Below are 23056 nucleotides of genomic sequence, written 5' to 3'. Positions count from 1 at the left end.
TGATTTAGGGGTAGCTTCGGCCAGAGCTGAGCTGCATTCATGCTGAGTAGCGCTGGGTTTAGGAGGGGTCATGGCTGGCCTTCCAGACACAGAACAGCAGGAACACTGAGAATGAATCCTTGCCTAGGGAGGGCAGGGACTGGTCAAAGCCAAGCTCCTCTGGGGAGGAGAAAGGCCTAGCACAAGGGGATGAAAGAGAATGAGAACCAGACTGGTGAATGCAGCAAGAAGCTTCCTGTACACGCAGCTAGCTGGAGTCCCAGATGCTCTCCCTTGGCATCTGCATGACATGTAGCACAGAGAAGACAACTATTGCTTGGGTCTGGGTTTCCTCTATCATTCCTCCTCATTCCTTATCACCTTCCTCTAGGTTCCCAAAAGGCACTCTTAGCTATCACCTGAACTCTACTGACAGAATAACTAAGGCTGCAATGGTAGCATTATTGTTACTTTTAGGCAAAGTCAAAAGCCATGATATGACTGAGAAGGCAGGCTTTCACGAAAAAATGAATTTCACATGAACTCCCAGACTGAATGTATCATAAAGATCTCTGAGCTCACAGGCTGCCTCCTCTAATCTGCGCATGGCCAGGATCAAGGGACAGAAATAAACAGATTTTACACAAAGAATGGAGGCATGGAAAAGTTGGGTCCCCCTTCCCTGGAAAAACCAAATGGAAGTCCTCCTGGGTCACACTTCTGTACCAGGTGATATTTTCCTGCCCATCTGCCACATGGCTCTGAGGAAGGTCTGCGCTAAGGACCTAACTTGCTCTGGAGACAGCCTTTCTCTTCCTCTCTGCTGTGCCCATTCCTCTGAGCCTTACTTTTCTGGATGAAAAGCCAGAAGGCTACATGTCCCTGGGATACCTCCTGGATACACGTGCCCACGTATCGGGGGTAAGCCCAGGAAGCCCTGGCCTACCCTTGGGAGAAGGCTTTCTTCCTCTTTCTCCTTGGCCATCAGGAGATTCCTAATGACTGGTGATGGCACACAACACCAGAACAGTCCTACCTCTCATGGCCACGAGGTCTCAATTTTAAGGTCAGGGGATCCTCCTGCTGGGGAGAGCATCTGACCAGAGAAGAGGTCAGGTAGGTTCCTGAGAAGATACCTGTAGTCAAGAAGGCGTTCCATGAGGCGGGTGACCGAGGTTACAAAGGAAATGCCGGTCTCGCGCCATGTTTCCTGTTCAACTTTCTCCAGCAGGCTATTGGTGGAAGCAAACACAATGCACAATGCATGAGCCTTCCTTGGGCACCAGAGTAAGGTCCCAGAGCCCGTGGGGCCTGTGATGGATCTGGAGACGGCAGACTTACCACACTGCAGTCTTACCTGGGGTAGGGCCCAAACAGCTGGGTTCTACTCCATGCAGCAGAAAGCAAAGACAAAGCAATTACTGAACTGGCCAGCAACCAATGAACACGTCTTCCATTCTCCTGTGCAAGTTCCGAACTGAGGGAGCGGTTTCAAAGCCCCAGCCCCTTTAGGTGTACACACTGTGAGATCTGTTCTGAAGAAGCAGCGGAGTAAGAGTCCACTGAGGGATAGACCTGGCTTTGCCAATTGGCTGGCTGCCTCTATCACTGCTTAGAACCATCCTCAGCAAACATACTAACCAACGTTTTCATGTAAACCAAGGGAAAGATTCCAACCAGTCTTGAGGGCCCAGCGTGAAGGACAGTGAGTCCTGGAGTTACACTGTCATCTTCACTGTCATGGGATACTCCCATGTGAAATGTGCCAGAGCCAAGAGCTAAATGCCCAGGTGCTTTTCTCACTTGCCAGCCCAGGCTCCTGTCACCTCCAGGTAGCCTCTGACTTCTCCAAAGAGCCTGGCTTCTGAGATCCTCTGCCTTTTCACAGTTCTCTCCTAGGGGATGATGACCTAGATGGACTCTTTCTGTTTGCTCTAGTGATTATCTCAGGTCAAGGTCTCACTCCTGATCCTTTTGTACACTGTCCCTAGCTCCCTAAGGTCATGAAAGTCACCTAGAGTGGAAGGCTCAGCCAGGGACCCAGCACTGGGAACTCACACCCACAGCCTGACTGCCGTTAACACTGCAATGATGACAACTGTCTTCCTTGCACACAGCATCTAACTTGAGCTGAGGCTTCTGGGAAAGTGAGGGTTTCCATGTGACCCATTTACTAGAGCGAGAAGGTAGGACCATTGTCTTTCACCTCTGAGCTGCGTGGAAAAAACCACTGTGTTCACATTTCCCAAACTCTGTTCTACAGAGCTCTGCTGTCCTGGAGGACAGAGAGAGGTGTTCTGTGAGCAAAAAAGCATGGAAGATGCTGATCACCACACCTTCCTTTTAGAGAGTTTTCACATCTTTCTAAACATTAAAGGCTTTGAGAAGTCCTATAATACAGAGGCCTGTTCGATTTTATTTAACTGAGTCTTTTCTAAATTGATTAGCCCATGATCCACTCCCACCTCCCCCCAGCATACCTACAAACATCTTCCCCAAACACAAATTGGGAAATGCTGCTCCTTGGTTATCAGTGGCTTTCAGTTCTCAGACGTGAACAGTGTTTATGTAACACTATTTGGTCAGGTAATTATTAATAGTAAGTTATTTTTGTGCTTTTTCCTTCATAGTAAAATCATCAGTTAGTGGCTTAGGAAGAGATTTCTCTTCCTTATTTCCACAATTAGAAACATCTTCAGCTAAAAGAGAAGTACTAAAGGATGGATTCATTTTCACAAATTAAAATTACTTAAATTTCAAATGAATTCACATTTTATTGCATGACTCATCAAGGAACAAAGTAGGCAGGGTGTAGCAGGAAGATTTCCCCCTCTTGAAACTGGAATATCTGGGCTGTACCCCCAGAGCTGCTTCTTACTGGCCATGCAACTGAGGCCATGCTACCACTTCTCTGAGCTCAGTGTCATCACCCCTACTCCTCAGGATAATATCTGCCTTGCCCACCTCACAGGTGTGTTGTGAGGATTAAATCAGATATGTCAACAAATTTTGTACACTGTAAAGTTCTAAGCAAATGTACAGTATTATTATTAGAAAATATATTACAGGCTTATCTTAAAAATGTCACTAAAATAAAGAAAATCTCAAAGCTAGAGATAATGAGTGAGACAGGAGAGGGCTCTAGAGCTGTAAATGTCTTAAAATTTTGTTTTTTAGGAAGATAAAATACCCAACTTTACTATCTCTCTGGGAGGACCACGGCTCTCCTGAGTCCCTCCTTTGGGCTTAGCCCTGTGGCTAGTCCTGTAAGGTCTCTTGGCCTCCATCAACTCAAGACAGAAGCCACAACTGGTGGACCTGGGACCCTTGACATCAGTCAGTACAACCACCCTGTTTCACAAATGGAAACTGGTTTGGAAGGGGGTATAATTTGTTCAAGTCACAAAATTCATGGCAGTGTTTCTCAAGCTGATTGTACATTCTTACAAAGCAGAGATTTAATTCCCTCCCTCCCCCCACCCCGAAATGTCAGCCTTGAGCCCTCATTGAGTCCCCATGAACTGTTTGCCCAACTAGATACAGTACATGGTATGAAGATATACGATGATCCTTTTGCTATCAGCAAATCCAGGAGCTCAGAGTTATCACCTGTCCCTACATCTTTAGTCAACTATGGCAATCCCTGAGAGAGCTTGCTGTCATGATGTCACTTTCTTGTTGACAGAAGGTGAGCACTGCTACCACCAGGAACAACCCTGGTCTCTCCGGATACCCACACTCTGAAGCCTGCCCAGTGCAGGTTGCACCGCTACCCTTCATTAGCCCACTTCACCCCCTCCCCCAACGTGAGGTACTTGGGGCTGAAGCAGCTTACAGCAGGCCGAAGAGCTCCCTGTAGCTCTCATCGCCTTTCCCTTCTGACACCATGCTGTCCAGCTTGTCAATCAGCTCGGCCTCCACCTAGAGGGAAGCAGAGATTTTGTAAACCCGAAGTGACCTCAGAGGAAGGATGGGAAATCCAGCCCCTGTGATAGGTGAGGATGGTGGGGAACTGCTTCCTGATTTTTTCCTTGCACCAAATAAATCCTAGAGAATGCAGGATCTCATCTACAGCACTGAGAAACCACCCTGCCTCCCCAATCAGGAAGGGCTCCCACTCCAGTGGTTTAAATGAGTTGGAACTTACACATACGTCTCAGATACTCTTTTCCCTAGGGGCAAAAGGCAAGGACTCTCTGGTGAGAGAAGTATTTCGGATCCAAAAGAGGCCTTTGTCAAGTGTTTTTCTTTCTTAAAAAATGTTCATTCAAAGGAATTGGTATGTATAAAATACATTTGGTTAGAACTTTACCCTCTATCAGCCAGCCACAAAGAAAGCTTGCTTTGGGAGGCTGGTCCTCACTTTAATGGCTGGCATTAGTCTGGGCTGAGGGAGATGTGTTTCCTTCAGAGAGTCCCCTTCAGGATAAAAGGCTCTATTCTTTGTCCTCACAGGACCTAAAGCCCTTGGAGCTGCCGCCCCTGCCGCTGCCTCGTCACTGGGGCCCCCTGCACTTGTTATTGGATTCTTAAACCATAAGGAGCAATACTGCATTCATTCCTACCTCACTAATCTGCAAGGCATTCAACAGTGCTAAGTCACTTCTCTATCAGGCCTCAATGCATACACTCTGAGGCGAAAAATTAGTTGTAAGTGATGTGAGATAAAAATCTTTTAAGCTGTTCATTAGCCTTTAAAATGTGGTATTGTGCAATTATTTATACAGATTTTTATATAAACAAAAAGTGGCATGGTTGCATTTAATAATGAGCTATAACAAAAGCATTTTCTCACTCCACATAGGGCCAGAGTCCTAAGACGGTGAAATATTAAATTAATAATTGAATTAGGAAATTCATCAAAGGCAGTTACGGTTTCTGAAACCCTATCAGCAGAAAATGAGAATGGATGAATAAATACGGCCCTTTTATAGTGGTCTGGTATGGCCAGGTGGAGACTGTTGTACATTTATGTTTGGCCTAATCAGTCAGCTGCTTGAATATACTTTCCAGAGGAAATACAAAGTCTGAGATCAGAGGTCCTTAGGGATCGAGGCCATCTGCCTTTCTCCGTGTGGAGAAAAGGCACCAGCAGGGACTTGCCTGCTGGGGTCATGTAAAGTCAGGTTGGGATTTCTCATCACACACGCAGGTACAGGTTGTGCTTTCCAGAACAGGGCAAAGTTGGGGAAGGGACCTGGAGCAGCAGAGAGTACAACAGCGCAAATGTGGGTGCAGCAGTTCCCTGGAGTTCTCAAAATGGGGCCCTGGGCCAAAAGCATCAAGTCACCAGAAATCTTGTTAGAAATACAAATTCTCAGGCTCCACTGGATTAAAAACTCAGGGGTTGGGGGGCAGCAGTCTGTGTTTTAATAAGCCCTCCGGGTTGTTCTGATGCCTATTCAAGTGTTAGAACTTCCGTATTAAGCAAAGGAGCTGGTGATGGAAGGATTCAGGGACATTACTTCCTCACTCCCTGCAGTGCTGATAAAGGAAGAAGTTACTAAGAAAAATTGAGAAATCCAAAATGGGACACTGAAGATCAATGTATGCAAAATCAATGTCTCTAAGTTAAACAAATGCTAAGTTCTTCAGATATATCATGTCGTAATTGGTAATACTGATGATTTCAGGTCTGCGGAGTTACTTTTATTTTATAAAACCAATATTCCTGAAGTGACACCTTGTTATTCATTCAACAAACATTTGTCCTGTGACATAACCAGCTGCCTACTTCTGTACAAAATATTTATCTATGCCTAAATTTCTGCATTTATGAAATGGTAATGGTGGTTAACATTCCTCTTCAGTGTCACTGTGCCCTAGCTCTTGGGAAGTGCTCAATGAATGTTAGTTTTGATTTTCATCTTCATGAACCCACCATGTCTCAGGCATGGGTTCTAAGAAATAAAAGCACAAGAAATGGTCCTGGCCCCAATAACTCATCATCTGGTAGAGGAGGCAGGGATAACAGCTAACACAGCTCAGCATGGGCAGTGCTTAGATGGGGCACACACAGAAAGTGGCCTGGGGTCTGAGTAGTCTACAGACAACAGAGGTTGTTAGAGAGACATAGTGCTGTAAAAACTTAAGAAACGTTTTTACTCTTTGATACAACAATTACAGGTGAGAGATTTACCTAAAAAAGTAACTTAAAATGGATATGTTTTTTGTAATGTTAACAGCAAAAATTTGGAATGAACCTAAGTTCCTAAAACTATGAGACTGGGAATTCCCTGGTGGTCCAGTGGTTAGGAGTTGGCAGACTTGGTGCTTTCACTGCCATGGGCCCCAGTTCGATCCCTGGTTGGGGAACTAAGATCCCTCAAGCTACAGGGCACAGCCAAAAAACAAATAAACAAACAAAAAAACCAAAAGCCCCACAAAACCTAGGAGTCTGATTAAATACACTGTGGTCCAAGCTATGCAGTGGAATACCACGTAGCCTCTAAACTGACAGTGTGGTGCAGAGAAGCATTAACTGACACGAAGGATAGTGATGACAAGGTGCTACTAAAAAAGGGAGATTAAAAACCAATATACGCAATGGTTCCAAAAAAACCAATGTACACAATGATTCCATTTTTTAACTTAAAAAACTCTATGCATTGGGAAAAAAAGACGTGCCTAGCCCCTCTCCCCCACAAGTTACTAACAGTACAATCATGAGTTATATCTTTTCACTATAGCTTATTTGCATTTTAATTATTCTATATTAAATAAGTATTGTTTTTATAATTAGAAGAAGTATTTATAGTAGGTGGTAAGAAGTAGGGGAGGAGTTAATAGAGCCAAAGCTGTGGAAAGCACAACTAGAACCAAGACCAAAAAGTCAATTGGACTTTAATGATTAAAAAGTTATTCGAGAGAGCAATGTCAACAAAAGTGGGTGCACAATATACATTAGACTGAACTGATAGGAGGGTGGGAAGTGGAAATGTGGGGATGAAAAGAGTAGACTACTCTTTTAAAATATGTAATGGCAAAGGGAAGCAGCAGCAAGATTTTTTTAACCAGGGACAACGAGGTTTACATGGCTTGCTGGATATCAGTTATTCATGACAGTCTTATTGGAGGAAAAAATGCTACCCATCAGCTGAGTCTTGATGTGTGAGCCAAATGAGCTCCAACTTAGTCTTCCACAAAGCTAACCTTCCTTATTCAGTGTTAGTGATGGTTAAGTACAGCCCAGCTCTTCTTTAAGTAGACTCAGATGACCCATGGTGCAGTTGCACAATGTCATCTACTTCTTGGTAACCAGGTTCTCTCATCAGGCAGTTGTGCATTTTGCACAATTAGAAGGCACATGTTGTGCCAACATAGAAAAGCAACAGTTCTTTTCTGTTTGAAGTTATTATTTCCTGAAGTTCTGAAGGCAATAGAGCTTCACACTCTAAAAATGGATTCTTATCTTAAATACTATTTACTCAAGATAGAGAGCATCTATGAAAAACCTAGAACTAGCATCATACTTCAGTGAAACACTGAATGCTCTCCCCTAAGGTTAAGAACAAGGCAAGGAAAAAAAAAAAAAAAAGAAGAACAAGGCAAGGATGTCTACTTTTATCACTCTTATTTAACATCAGACCAGAGGTCCTAGCCAGTGCAATGAGGCAAGAAAAAGAAATAAGAGGCTTACAGATTAGAAAGGAAGGAATAAAACTGTGTCTTTTCACAGGTGATAGGATTATCTAAATATAAAATCACAAGGAATCTACAAAAAAGCTTTTAGAACTAATAAGTGAGTTTAGCAAGGGTGGAGGATACTATGTTAATGTACAAAGCAATTGTATTTCTATATAATAGCAACAAACAACTGAAAATTTAAAATTTTAAATCAGAATAATTTATAATAGCACCAAAAAGCCCAGAAAATACTTACATATAAATCTAACAACATGTGCAAGATCTGTATGCTGAAACTACAAAACATGAATGAAAGAAATCAAAGAACACCTAAATAAATGGAGAGATATACTGTCTTCAAGGACTAGAAGTATTTATTAAGTACTATTAAGATATCAGTTTTCCCAATTTGATCGATCTATAGATTACAATGCAATCCCAATCAAAATCCAAGCAGGAATTTTTATAGATACTGACATGCTGATTCTAAGATTTATAAGAAAAGGAACTGGAATAGCTAATACAATATTGAAAAAAAAAACAAAGTTAGAGGATTCACACAACCTAATTTTAAGACTACAAAGCTACCATAATAAAGACTACGTGGTATGGTGACAGATTAGACATATAGATCAATGGAAAGACTAGTGAATCCAGGAAGAGAACCACATGCCTATGGTCAATTGATTTTCAACAAAGAATATAGTCTTTTCAACAAAAGGTGCTGGACATCCACATGGAAAAAGGAAAAATAAAAAGCCTTGACCCATACTTCACACCTATACAAACATTACCTCAAAACAGATCATAGATCTAAATGTAAAATTATAAACCTTCTAGAAGAAACAAAAGAGAAAAATTTTATGGTCCTGGGTTAGGCAAAGAGTTCTCATATATGATCCCAAAAGCACGATCCATACAAGAAAAATAATGATCAATTGGACTGCATAAAAATTAAAAACTTTTGTTCTGTGAAAAACATTGTTTAGCAAATGAAAAGACAAGCTAAGAGAAAATATTGGTAAATCATATATTCAACAAAGGACTTATGTTCAGAATGTATAAAGAACCCTAAAAACTCAACAATAAGAAAACAAACAGCCCAATTAAAAATGAACACAAGTTTTGAATAAAATCATTTCACCAAAGAAGATACAAAGATAGCAAATAAGCACATTAAAAGACGTTCGGCATCATTAGTCATTAGGGAAGTGAAAATTAAAACCACAGTGATATACAACTACACACCTATTAGAATGGCTAAAATAAACAAAGAGATAATATCAAATTCTGATGAGTATATGGATCAACTGGAACTTTCACACACTGCTGTAGGGATTTCAAAATGGTATAGTCACTTTGGAAAACAGTTTGATAGCTTACAAAGTTAAATATACATTTACCACAATATCCAACAATCCTACTCCTAGGTATTTACCTAAGAAAAATGGAAGTCTATATATTCATACAAAACCTGTAAAGAAAAGTTTTTCAGAAGCTTTATTCATAATCACCAAAAAGTGTAAATAACCCAAATGTCTTTCAAATGGTGAATGAATAAACTGCAATGGCATACTACTCAGCAATAGAAAAACTGATACATTTAACAAAATGGATAAATCTCTCAAAGGCATTATGTTAAGTGAAAGAAGTCAGTCTCAAAAGGCTACATACAGTCTACATGATTCCCTTTACATGACATTCTGGAAAAGGCACACATAGTGAAGGAGAATAGATCAATGCCTGCCATGGTTAAAGGGAAGGGAAGGGTTTGACTACAAAGGGGCAGCAAGATGGAATTTTTAGGAATTAAAAAAATCTTGACTGTGGTAGTGGTTACATGACTTTATGTGTTTACCAAAATTTACAGAGTTGTAAGTCCCAAAGACTGAATTTTACTCTTTGTAAATTTAAAAATTACTGTTTGCCTGGTCTGTTCCTCACTGTTACAGTCACTCACTCTAAGAGCACTGGTTCATCCCAGAATCACAGGGTTGGGAGGGAGCTTAGTGGGGAACTGGTTATAGTCCCCAAGCCAAAGTAGAAATTTCTCCTCGAGGCCTACAGGGAGCTTCTGTTTGAGAACCACCAGCAAAGAGGAACTCCCCATCTCTGAAAGCAGGCCAGCTTACAGTAAATAACTTGTTACTAGCAAATTATTTCTTTTATTAGCTAAAATTGGCTTTTCTACCACTGTTTTCTACCTATTGTTCCTAATCCTATTCCCTGGAGCTCTAGATAAAAGGGCAGGGGCCATCTCCTCCACCTTAGGGGTGGCAGAAGAACTGCACAGAGGGACAACCTGAAGTCAGTCAGAAGCCAAGGGCTTACACCTCATGGACCCACCCCTCTGTGCAGGAGTCTGTGAAATTCTAGGCTATGAGAAGTCATCTGGTCTGGGCTCTAGCCTTAGAAATGCCCAGACCACACACACTGGGGAACCTCCAGAGAGAAGAGACAACACTCCCAGGACCTCGTCCTGAATGAAGCTGGGAGGTTACAGTCTGTCATTCTCTCCTTGATCAGAAAGTTCCTTTCACATATGTTCAATTCCTTTCCTCTGATTCTTTTCTGGCCTCTAACTTCATGAAGAAAATCCACAAATCAATTCTGGCCAGTAAGTAAAGGAAACCCTTGAACAGGACGGCCAAGTTACAGCCTACTTCCGCTGGAACTATAGCCAGGCATCTGGATCACGTGCCTGGGCAAAAGGGGTCCATTCCAGGGGAGAGCACCCTTAACACTGCCAGGTGTTGTCTTACCTGTTTGAAGTTGCCATTTTTCCTTTGCTCCCAGTCCATCATGTCATGAAAGATTGGAATCATGATATTCCGCACTTCTGGCTGTGGGACCAGTGTCACACCCAGAAAAGGACCAATCATTCCCGGAATAAAGTGGATCTTATGTTCACCTGAACAGCAAAACCCAACAGATATTAGTTTATGCTTGCTTTGCTCCTTCCATAGAAGCTTCCCAAGTGGGGCCACAACACATGATTTGATCTTCACTGGAAGCATCTGAGAGCATAGCAAGCTCTCCCCTATAGATTTCTGAGATACCCGCTTCTCTTGGCTTTTTAGAGTTCATGGATTAAACTGGCCCAGTACAGTTAAAACAAACTTTCAACAGGCACAAATTCTTTCCAAAGAATTTACTGGGAGGTTCTACAAACTATCTGAAAATCATTCTGAGGTCAAGCAACAGAGTTCACTACTCTAGACAGAATAGGATTTCTGAGTACACTGTAATAGTTTCAGATAATCTGTTCATAGTGTTTATTTAGCAAGGAAAATTCATCTATTTCTGCTTAAACACAATGCACTATCCCTGGGGTTTCTGCCTCTAGCCCAGGGGCATTTAAGTGATAAGGATGTTCAGTCCCAGGTCCAGCCACTAGTGATCTGAAATCCATAGGCCTCTTCACTGCCTGTGCTCAAGTGTGCCCAAGAGGCCCCCTCCTGAGTTACCAGGAGCCTCCTACACAGCCCTACCCTGACAGACTGGCTGAGAGACTCTCTGTGCACCCTCCAACCCCCACCCCTTGTCTTCACACTGCATTTTTGATGGTAGCGTTACATTTATTCAGACCAGCTTGGCTCATCCCTCAGTTTTCTTAATGAGGCCTTTCCATGGGAAGTGTGTGGTGTGACTCTTCCTGTGATTAGCTTGTCATTTGGGGCATGCTCCCAGAAGCCAAGGCCAGTCTTGAAGACCATGGGAGAACTTTTCTTTGTAATGGTAAAGCGAGTGAACCATCTTCCAGAGCTCTGCTTTCTGTCCTTCAGAGACTAAGGGGACAAACTGTGGACCTGTGCAGTGACTGTTATGGTCAAGTAGAACTAGAAAATGTCATTTCCACCCAAAACAATGAAGCAGGAATGGCTTTATCAGGCAAGTTTGACATGTTTTTTGATTTCTTCCATGTTAAAAGCCTATTTAAAGAGCAACTGTTAGCTCTGAGGCAGATTCTGCATATTCCAATCTTGGTATATGGTACAGTTGCTAGTCCCATGTGTTCCTGGGAATTTCAGAGTCATCTTCGGGGTTAAAATCTATACCTGGACCATGCTGGATGCAGGGAGTAAGAGTACTGAAGCTAGAAAGCTGGTTTGGGGAAACGCATCTCCATTCATGGATGGAAGGCCCTAGTGTGGGCAGGAATGCCTTGCACCTTGCCTGCTGCCTCTAGAGCTGTGACTGGGATGGTTAATGGAGAACGATAAGATTTTATGGCCATCATTCCTAAGACTTCAGAGCCATGAGCTTAGTTGAAAGCAGCCTTCACTAGGAAGAAGAGCAGCAGCTTCTCAATCATCCTGACAGGCCACTAAGAAGCCTATAGTATCAGAGGATGGCCCACCTAGTCACCAGGGCAATCGAAGGATTCTACCAAAACCTGACAGTCTGAGATCCAAACCAGTGGATCTTAGAGAAGCTGTAAAGAAAGGAGATGAAGATCAATCTCACCGAGGCTGCAATTCCTTTCTTACACGCAATTGGCAGCAGGAACCTCGTCTGGATGCCTGAATACCAGAGACCCAAGAAGTGTTTCAATCTTTATTAAAATGAATAGCTGCCCTTGCTCATGTGCTGACTATCTCCAAGATCTATGCTTGTGGGCCTGTATCATCTGGACTGGGACATGAAGAGCACAGAGGACCTTATAGTCTTATAGCCTCATCTTCTTTTTTTCCTTTTGACTTTTGTTCTCAAAAAAGGGATTGTGCATATGTATTACTGGGGTCTTATTTCTCAGCTTAACTCTCCCTGCCAAGGGCTTTGTGCACATGTGCTACACTATACCATCCATCTGAGGTGTTATGTTAAAGATATGTAAAGATCTCTTGGGTCTGAATTAACATTCACAAAACCTGGGGGAAGTAATTAGTCTTGTCACTTTTTATTTGGCTATGCAATATGTGTAAGGGAAAAATATGGAGAAAAGACCTACCCAAATTCTGCCACATGCTGAACAGTTCATAAGCCATCATCACACGCATGTCCCCATACCTGGGAATAGAACACAGGAACCAGCTATTAGTGGGAGAAGGTTCAGGAAGATGGGGCTACAAACCCCAGGAGGCCAGTACTTCAGCACTGTTTCTAAAGCTTCCCAAAATACTAAGTTTTTTGGCTCTCAGCTGAATTCTTATACTTGGCTCCTTGGGAGGCTACCTCAGTGAGAACCATGTGGACTTCTTAAGAAGCCCCTTATGGAAACATAACCCCATCTGGGCACATGGTAGGAAGATGAATAAGAGACATATGGCTTACTTATCTAGAATCTTCTTCCTCTTGGTGGAAGTAATGATTTCTAGCTGAAGGCTTGGCTGATTTATGAACAGAACTGCCAGGCTAAAATAAGAATTCCACACCTAGAGAGAGAGAGAGAGAAAGAGGAAATATGTGAAAGCCTGAGTCCTTAACCTTGCAAGGAGAGATTCTAAATATATGCATGTAGCACAGAATTCATTTTACAGTGTTAAGATCTTGATTTTTAAAAAAATATCTTTGCAAACAGGACTCCCCCCCCCCCCCCCCCCCCCCCGCTTTCTTGACTTCCCTGAAACCAGTAGTGTTGATTCTGGACTAGAAAACAAACTCATGGATGTCTGGCTCCCAACACCTCCAACAGGGGTCTTCTAGGTCATACTCTAATTACTAGCAAGCTTGGAAACTGTTTGATACTATGAACATATTAAGAAAGCCCCCAGCCACCTAGCAGACACCTAGCTGAATCCTTCTCAAATTCCTGACCTACAAACTTGTGAGCAAAATAAAATGGTTGTTTTAAGTAAAACAAAAACGAAACAGTGAGCTTGGTTTCTGGCTTTCTAGGGTTATTACAAAGACAGTGATGGATTTTAGGAGCTCCTACCTTAAAGTCGAAGTCTGTCTCTGTGAAATTCTTGTGCAGTGCAGAAGACAGGTACTGGACTGTAGTGACTATAATACTGCAGTAAGGGAACAAGGTGTTGGCAGAGTTAAAAGACTAATGATGGCATCCTATGGCTTAGCATCAACCGTCTATGGCCCGTGTGCAAACTTCTAGAGTACAACTAGCTCTCGTGTAAGATGTGACTTTAAAGGAGAGAGAGAGATGGCACAAACCCCACAAAAAACCCATCTTGGAGAAATGCCCCACCAGTTGGTTCTAGACCTAGCTCTGCCATTACCTGGCCTTGGTACTACTTCTCTCTGGGCCCCAGTTTCCCTGCCTATAAAAGGAGGGGAGTGAGGTTTAATGGTTCTTCAAGGTTTCTTCCAGTTCAAAGAGTGATTCTAGTATTTTGGGGACCTTGGATAATGAACATATATTATGACCACCAGAGGACTTAGAGTAGCATTCTATTATTTTACTTGATAATAATGGTTTATAGTTATTAAACCTCTACTTTTAACATATACTATTATTTTCATGTATAAGTCATTTGATTTCAGCCTTTGATCTAGAATATCACTTTCACTTTTCACCTGGGCACATTTAAGGGGCAATGGGAGGCTGATTTGCTAGAACCAAGGGCACAGGTCAAGGGAGGGAGAAAGTGAGGTGGGACAGGCAGGTAAGGGTTTGATTACAGAGGGTGTTGGATGCCTGGCAAAGGAGCTTACATCCAAAGCCTTGGTGCAGAAGAGGGGCAAGGCAAAAACAGTGCATTAGAGAGACTAGTTACCAGCAAACAAATTTGAAAAGTAAAAGCTTTGAAGGAAGAGGCTGCTCCTGCAGAATGGGCTGGAGAGGGCCTGACTAGAGCTAAGAGAAACAAGAGGGGATCAAATGGAAAATCCACTATTTAAGGAAATATCTGTGCAACTCTGTTTAAAACCCTTCTTCTGTTCTGTATAAAATGTTTGCAGTTTTGAAAAAAGAAAAAAGAGTGCTATAAAAGGTACAAAGTAGAAAGACCATGCTGACACCTTGGTAATATAGCTAACATAAATAATTTCACCACACTGCATAAGGTCAACATGAAAGGCAGATCAGAGGGAGCAGGCAGTAGACTAGAGAGTGGAGGCCAAGTGGCCTTCTCCCACAAGCACCTTACCACCCACATTACTTGTCTGGTTTGTCAGTTAGAAGCACAGCGTAGAAATATGAATGGGGCAGACAATTTGGGGTCAGCCTGAGTGTGAATTCTGTGGCCAGCATTAGAAGTGGTCAAACAGAGCCTCACAGCCAGGTCTCAGGTGGGTAATTAGCACTTGTTGTGGGAGGCAAGCACTGTCTGGCAGACAACACAAATCAAATCAAGAGGAGGCCTTGGGATACTGCCTGAAATTACAGAGCAACAGAGGCCAATGAACAGGCCCTCCTCAAGGAGGAACCCTTCTCTGGGTATTATATTTCTCATTCTTAAAAGTTCCTTTTCTATCCTTGGCATGACATCGTCTGCCAGGCACTTAGATTCCAGTTTTAAACTATCTTTGACTATTCCTTCTCCGTGAACTTTGGTAAATGGCCAAGTCCTGCTGATTGTGCCTCCAAACATTTTCACATTTGCCCTCTCCTCTCTGTCCCCATGGCTTTGACCTTGATTCTGACTTGCTTTTTCTCTCACACATATACACACTCTCCTTTGTCTGGGAACAGTTCTGTGGATGCTGGTGCAGGGCCCTTCCACACTCACTTGCTTGTGAGAAGTCTCATCACCATCCAGTCCCGAGGAAAGACACTCATCTTCATCAGGTTCCGGAACACACAGAAAATCTTCAGCAGAAATTCCTGGTCCAAGAGGAAAATCTGATGTGAGACACCATACCTCTACCACTGCAGCAGACATTTCCTCAACAGGGCTCTCCAGACCTCTAGACCATGAAAATGTATGGGACCAGTAGGTGATACTCTGGTTCCCTTTGTGAGCTGCTTTTCTCTTAGAGGGCTGCATGAGAGTGAGGTCTGGGCACTCTCATAGGTCAGTGCCAAACTGGGTAGAAGAGATGCACTATACCCACTCAGCCCAGTGCCTAACGACCAAAGCACAGGGGGTCCAGCAGAAATGATATCCACCAGAGTCCATCGTTCTCAATCTTTGGGGCATGACCCCTGAGCACTTGACTGTAAGAACTTGCTTTCCTGGATGTTAAGAACGCATTGACAACAGAAGCACTTTAGGGATAGCAGAGTAAGTACCTCCAAAAATATGCTCCTCCATGAAAGCAATGAGAACAGTCACAAAGACTGGTTAATGAAAGGCTTGCAACAATAAGAAATGTTACTTAAGAAAAATGGTTGAATCTCAGTAGGAAAAGTGAGCTTTATTGTGTTTTAACTTTCCCCATTCCCATCCCCTCTCTCTCCCTATCTTCAGGGTATCCTTGAAAACAAGCAGCTGTAGAACCATGGTAGTAGTAAAACCCAGCACCCTAGCAGTCACTAGAAGGGACAAAATGGTTTTGGAGCTCCCCAAAAAGTGCCATCCCAAGAGAATTGTTACTGTTTGATCTGTTAGGCAGCAACCTGGGAAAGCCCCATTCAGAGGGCTTAATTGACTGGACTCAGAGTTCACTAAGTGAGAAAAGCCTTATCCGTAGTGCAGCTGTTGAAAACATCATCCATAATAATTTAACATCCCAGCTGCAAGAAGCAATCATATCAATTGGGACAAACAAGAGAGTGGCCAAAACACTTAAAAGAAAAATATGGGTAATGAGACATACACTTGGGGCTTTGAAAAGCTCTGACATATTCCTAGGAATCTAGAAGGCCACATATGTGTGCAGGGCTGTACACATCCCCAGAAAAGACCTAAGAAGCCTAATCTGTCACCTCTGGCTGACTTTGAGGCTCTATGCAAGCAAGAAGTGAAGGCTAAGGCAGCAACGTAAACTGCTGAAGCACTGAAGGTGAGCCCCAACCCCACACAGAGACACTTAGTGAAGTGGAAGACTCATTGATTTAAGGTGTTTAAGGAAATCTCTGTCTAGTTATTAGCTTATCATTAAGCTAATTGAATGAAAACTTCAGGGGCTGCACACAACAAAAGATGCAGACATTAAAGAATTAGTCCAGGAAAGTCACTAAACAAACAAATATCAACAACAAAAATGAAACAACAACAAACCCTGGGGATGTGGGCAGGGGGAAGGGAATCTGATTACCAGACTTGCTACATTATTTAAATTGTCCAGTTTTCAACAAAGAAATTATAAGATGTGAAATGAAACAGGAAATTATGGAAACATACATAAGACAGATATAAAACAAATAGCAAAATGGCAGGTGTAAATCCTCTTACTGGTAATTACAACAAATGTAAATGGGTTAAGCATTCCAATCAAAAGGCAGAGACAGGAAGAATGGATTAAAAAATGAACATGATCCAATTGTATGTTATCTACAAGATACATAAATACTTCAGATTCAAAGACACAAATATATTGAATGTAAAAGGATAGACAAATATATACAATGAAAATAGTACCCAAAAGAAAACTGGTGTGGCTATGTTAACACCAAACAATATAGACTTTAACAAAAATTGTTAATAGAGATTAAAAAGAACATTTTATAGTGATAAAGGAGTCAGTTGATATGGAAGACATAAACATAAATGCACTTAAAAGAGAGCCTCAAAATACAGGAAGCAAAACCTAACAAAACTGAAAGGAAAAACAGACAATTCAACAATGACAGTTGGAGGCTTTAATGTACCATTTTCAATAATGTATAGAACAACTAAATAGAAGATCATCAAGGAAAAAGAAATCTTGAATGGGACTTCCCTGGTGGTCCAGTGGTTAAGAATCTGCCTTCCAATGCAGGGGATGTGAGTTCAATCCCTGGTCAGGGAACTAAGATCTCACATGCCACGGGGCAACTAAGCCTGCATGCTCTAGAGCCCATGCACCACAACTAGAAAGCCTGCGCACCGCAACTACTGAGCCCGTGTGCTCTGGAGCCCGCGTGCCACAACTAGAGAGCCCGTGTGCTGCAACTACTGAGCCCACACGCTCTAGAGCCTGTGCATCGCAACTATAGAGAAGTCCGCATGCCGCAATGAAAGATCCTGCATGCTGCAACTAAGATCCTGCGTGTCACAACTAAGACTTGACGTAGCCAAATAAATAAATAAATATTTAAAAAGAAATCTTGAACAATACTATATACTAACTAGACCTAACTGACATCTATACAACACCCCATCCAACAAGAGCAGAATACACACATTTTTCTAAAATGCACACAGAAGGACATGTGCATTCTCTTCTTTAGGGTAGACCATGTTAGACCATAAAGAAAGCCTCAGTAAATTTAAAAGAACTGAAATCACACACAGCATGCTCTCCAACCATCATGAAAGGGAGTTAGAAATCAATAAGGAAAGAAGGAATCAAGAAGGAAATATAGGAAAATTTTTTTAAATGTGGAATGAAACAGTACACTCCCAAATAACCAATGCACCAAAGAAGGAACCACAAGGAAATTAGGAACAGCTTTGACATGAATAAAAGGGAAAACATATCAAATCAAAACTTAAGGGATGAAAAAACAAAACAAAACAAAACTTAAGGGATGAAGCTAAAGATTATAGCTGTAGTGCCTATATTAAAAAGAAGAAAGATCCCAAATCAATAAACTACATTACACCTTATGAAACTAGAAAAAGAAGAACAAACTAAAGTAAGCAGAAGGAAGGGAATAATAAAAGTTAGAACAGAAATAAATGAAATAGAGAAGAGGAAAATAGAGGAGAAAATGAAACCAAAAGCTGGTTCTTTGAAAAGATAACAAAATTGACAAATTTTAGCTAGTCTGACCAAGAAAAAAAAGGAGAGAGAAGACTCAAATTACTAAAATTAAGGATAGGACTTCCCTGGTGGCGCAGTGGTTAAGAATCCACCTGCCAATGCAGGGGACATGGGTTCGAACTCTGGTCCAGGAAGATCCCACATGCCGCGGAGCAACTAAGCCTGTGCACCACAACTACTGAACCTACACTCTAGAGCCCGCAAAACACAACTACTGAGCCTGCATGCTGCAATTACTGAAGCCTGCGCGCCTAGAGCCCGTGCTCTGCAACAAAGAGAAGCCACTGCAATGAGAAGCCTGCGTACCACAATGAAGAGTAGCCCCTGCTTGCCATAACTAGAAAAAGCCCGCTTGCAGCAATGAAGACCCAATGCAGCCAATAAATTAATTAAAAATAACTAAATAATAAATAAATAAATAAAAATTAGGGATGAAAGAAGGGATATCATTACTAATGTTACAGAACTAGAAAGGTTTATAAGGGACTACTATGGACCAAATGCATGCCAACAAATAATATAATCTAGATGAAATGGACAAATTCTTAGAAAGATACAAACTACTAAAATTCATTTAAAGAAGAAACAGAAAATTTGAGTAGACCTATCATAAATGAAGAGATCAAATTAATAACTGAAAAGCTTCACACAAAGAAAAGCACAGGACCAGATGGCTTCACTGGTGAATTCTACCAAATGTTTAAGTTAGAATTAATACCAATACTTGTCTTTTTAATTATATCCACTTTGAAAGTGAAGCAGTATCTTACTGTGGTTTTGATCTGCATTTCCCTAATGACTAATGATGTTGAACATCTCTTCAACTGTGTATTGACCATTTGCATATATTCTTTGGGGACATGTCTATTAAAATCCTTGGCTCATTATTAAATTGGGTTATTTGTCTTTTTATTGTTGAGTTGTAAGAGTTCTTTATATAAGAGATACAAGTCCTTTATTACATTCATGCTTTGCCAATATTTTCTTTCATTTGTGGGTTGTCTTTAACTTTCTTGATGGTGTCCTTTGAAATACACAAGTTTTTAATTTTGGTAAAGTCTAACTTACCTATTTTATCTTTTGTTGTTCCTACTTTTGGTGTCAAATCTCAGAAACCACAGCTAAACCCAAGGATTTAAAGATATACTCCTATGTTTCCTTCTAAGAGTTTTACAGTTTAGCTTTTACAAATAGGTCTACGATCCCTTCTGAGTTAATTTTTTATATGGTGTGAAGTAGGGGTACAATTTCATTCTTCTGCATGTAGGTATCAAGTTGTCCCAGCACAATTTGTTGAAAAGACTCTTCTTTCCTCATTGAAACTGTCTTGGCACCATTATTGAATCAATTGACTGTAAATATAAAGGTTTATTTCTGGACTCTCAATCCAATTCCACTGTTATCTGTCTAACTTTAGGCCAGTACCAATCTTGATTACTGTTATTTTGTTGTAAGTTTTGAAACTGGGAAGTGTGAATCCTCCAATTTTGTTTTCTTTTTCAAGACCATTTGGCTATTCTGAGTTCCTCACATTTCCATATAAATTATAGATCAGATTATCACTCTCTGCAAAAAGACAGCTGGAACATTGATAGGTCTTGTGAAGCCTGTTTCATGAGCAATCTACAAATCATCTGTTGAGCTCATAAGAAAGGGAAGAGCCCTGGTTTGCTGACAACCAGTGTGGCCCAGAGTAGCCTCTCAAAGAGGCACATGGTCACGGGGCTGCTATCAGTCAGGGAAAACTTGCCAATGTTACTGGGGTCTGGATCTATGGGAATATTGCTGGCTTTCAGCTTCTGGAAGCCATGCAGTCAGATGTAAAGTGAGGCTGGTACATCTTATACCTTGGCAACACTGGCCACTTGCACTCACCCTCTGGCAGGGGAAAGACTCCTGGGCAGTCTTAGCTGCATGCTTCCTTTCCCAGGTGAAAGATCAATGTTTTTCTGCCTACCTTGAGCTCATCTTTGCTCTGGAAGTTGTCCAGGAGGTGCTGGTAATGGGTGTCACACATCTGGCGGAGCAATGAGAGAAGGCAGGACACATACTCGCCCTGGGGACCAACCCAAAAAACACTTAGCAAAGCCAATGACAAGAGCTGTGTTCCCCCAATCCACAGAGGGCAAGGAGAGAAGGAAGGGTCTGAGATGGCCCCAATGATCATGAAAGGGAAGGTGACAACTCTGGCCCTGAAAATGAATTTTCTTTTCAGCTAAGGGGGGCCTGAAGGGTTGGGAATTTTAATAAGACCTCTGCAGCATGGGGCTAATTGAAAAACCTTAACCTATAACAAAGAAGTACTGCCAAGTAAGACAGATATTCTAGCTTTTTTCCTAGGAAAGTTTTGGCTTCACAGTCCTTTGTCATTATATGTTGCCATGGTACCATACAGAAGTCTGGAGGGGCTATTGGGAACAGGGCTCTCAGCCTTCTCTGGACAGAATCTGGACTCTGCCTATCCTGCTGGGCTGGAGAAGCCCTTCTACAAGGATCTCCTTGGGGACCTCCCAGAGCTTACATGTGATTACCGGACCAGGCAGATGGAACATAGTAGATCAACATAACTCTCTGGAAAGCAGAAGAGTCAAAACTGAACTTTATGAGAAGATGAGCTAATGGCTTTAAGTAAAAATTTAAAGATAAAAAAATGAGTCTTTAAAATTTCTTCAAGTTCTAACTGGGGTACATGGATGAAAACCCCACGTTAAGGACTCCAAAGACTCATCTCATGGAAATTTTTGGCACAGGGCAGCTGAGCATGGCTTCCTCTTACAAGGTTGCCTCCTTAGAAGGGATGGAGGAAAAATTACTTCATTTGGGCAGTTTTCAAATGTTTTTAAACTCATGGGAATTTGACAACAGTTTTTTAGTCTCTCAGATCCTTTTTAGACTCATGAAATTATTATACACACATGTATTTAAAATACATACAGGTGCATGAACGCTTTATCTGAAAAAATGGACATAAGCCATAATTTATAGATTTGTTGTGAGGATCAGATGCATTAATGTACATAAAGCATTTAAGTAAACAGTTCACTACATAAAGCCGTGCTCAATAAATTGTTGCTATCATCTTCATTAAATCCATATAAAACAGATCACTTCTTTAGTATTGCTAATGAGTTAATATTTGTAGAGTGCATAAAGCAGAATCTGGCCCACAGCCAGCACTGTGTCATTGCTGGTTAGAAGGATGGGCTGCCAGGACATGGCAGGGTGCGTATGTTTTTACCTATAGTGAGGGTGTCCTGAATAGGGGTTCCTAAGAGAGCAGATATTCCTTCCAAGCCCAATGCTCCAGAACTCATGTCTACTCTTTGCTCTCCCTAACATGCTGGAGCTTGGCTTGCTCCCATAGAAGGTTTTCTACAAAGGGATCGTTGTAGTCTTCCACCTGCCAACTAGAAGATTCCAAGCAATCTGTTTATCATGTTCCAACATCAGGGCTAAGAAGTCCACTCTGTATAGGGGTGGGGGCCCTGGGGGGTGTCTCTTTGCCACACCTGAGAAGCTTTCCCAGTCTGTTTCTCTTCTAATTCGATCATAGGATATCATTGTTCAGTAATGCCAGTCCAATTCTACCTCATCACATTTTTCCTGATGCTAGACATTTAGATACAAACACTATGGACAAAAGTGACTAATTTGTAGGTACAAGCAAATCGTGAGAAAATAACTGTCATGCACGTCATTTACAAGAGCCTGCTCCTAAAAGGAATAGTCTATATTTTTCACCTTCAACCTCTTACTATGTCTCTGCTTTATTCCACATTATAGAAAATGACTTGGCTCAAATGCAAAGGCCAATGGAGGTGGTGTGCAGGAAAACAGGACAGGAAGCATCACTGGATCTGCCCCTAAGTAGACTCCTGTGAGTATGAACCTAGAGCTTTCAGAGTGGAGATGGAGTACGACTCGAGAAGGAAAAAGGGCAGCATGCTGACAACCAGGCAGGAAGGGAAGCTGAGATGAAGGTGGTGTGATGGTGAGATGAGGTTTGGTGTGGAGGAACCCCAGGTTAGAAAAGAAAGCAAGAAAACCTGAATGTTAGTTACTAACAGTGATCTCCGCTGTGCACTGCGGGCACCGCTGCCCTCTTACCGCCTCCTGAGCGTGCGATTTGCTCATGATGGTGAGCAGAGTCTGTAAGAGCACGTCCAAGAGGCTCTCCACCATCATTTCTACCTCCTCCATGACATCTGCCTCCTGGAGTGAGCAGCGAGAGAGCACACAGTTAGTGCCAGACCTGCTGACGTGCAGCTGGCAGTACTTACTAAGTCAGCCACATCAGGAGTGGTCTTCTGACTTAATTCTCAACACTGAGCTCCTGGCCTCACTGGTATGCAGTGTCAAGGAACCTGGAACAATGGCTCTGAAAGGAGGTGAGGCACACCTGCCACTGTTGCACTGGTTTGGTGGCTGGGGCCTTACCCCAACGCAGCACCACTCTGACACCTATAGTTCTGAACCTCAGACAAATACATTAATTTCAATATACAGGGCAGAAGTGAAGGTTCTAAGTTAAATGTTTTCTTTGATTTTCCTACGAAAGTCAGGAGGAAGCACAGCACTGCTGACTAACATTTTGAGAAAATGGTAAAGAATTCACACCAGGGGGTGTGGTGGCAGCACCTTTACTATTGCTAATGCACACAGAAGTATCTCAGTCTTTCTGAGAACCATTTTCTCCTTGAGT

The 23056-nt window shown here is 42.0% G+C and overlaps 1 protein-coding gene across 2 annotated transcripts in view; it reads right to left on the bottom strand.

The window, feature by feature from the left end:
• DOCK3 (dedicator of cytokinesis 3) overlaps positions 1-23056 on the bottom strand; it is a 405892-nt gene that overhangs the window by 38321 nt on the left and 344515 nt on the right. Inside the window, exons 26-35 of one of the 2 annotated variants that reach the window (XM_073811161.1) lie at positions 22462-22566; positions 20312-20410; positions 15234-15328; positions 13484-13559; positions 12880-12980; positions 12557-12615; positions 10368-10516; positions 3815-3900; positions 1337-1363; positions 1116-1211 (exon numbers count right to left, since the gene is read on the bottom strand). In XM_073811161.1, coding sequence (XP_073667262.1) covers positions 1116-1211; positions 1337-1363; positions 3815-3900; positions 10368-10516; positions 12557-12615; positions 12880-12980; positions 13484-13559; positions 15234-15328; positions 20312-20410; positions 22462-22566 — 893 coding nt within the window. The remainder of the gene's footprint in view (positions 1-1115; positions 1212-1336; positions 1364-3814; positions 3901-10367; positions 10517-12556; positions 12616-12879; positions 12981-13483; positions 13560-15233; positions 15329-20311; positions 20411-22461; positions 22567-23056) is intronic. The other variant, XM_033865050.2, reaches the window with a different exon arrangement.

This window comes from Tursiops truncatus, chromosome 10 (genome assembly GCF_011762595.2).
Source record: "Tursiops truncatus isolate mTurTru1 chromosome 10, mTurTru1.mat.Y, whole genome shotgun sequence".
Taxonomy (NCBI): Eukaryota; Metazoa; Chordata; class Mammalia; order Artiodactyla; family Delphinidae; genus Tursiops; species Tursiops truncatus.
Note: the sequence above shows the minus strand (reverse complement) of the source record. Positions and strands in the feature narration are given on the sequence as shown.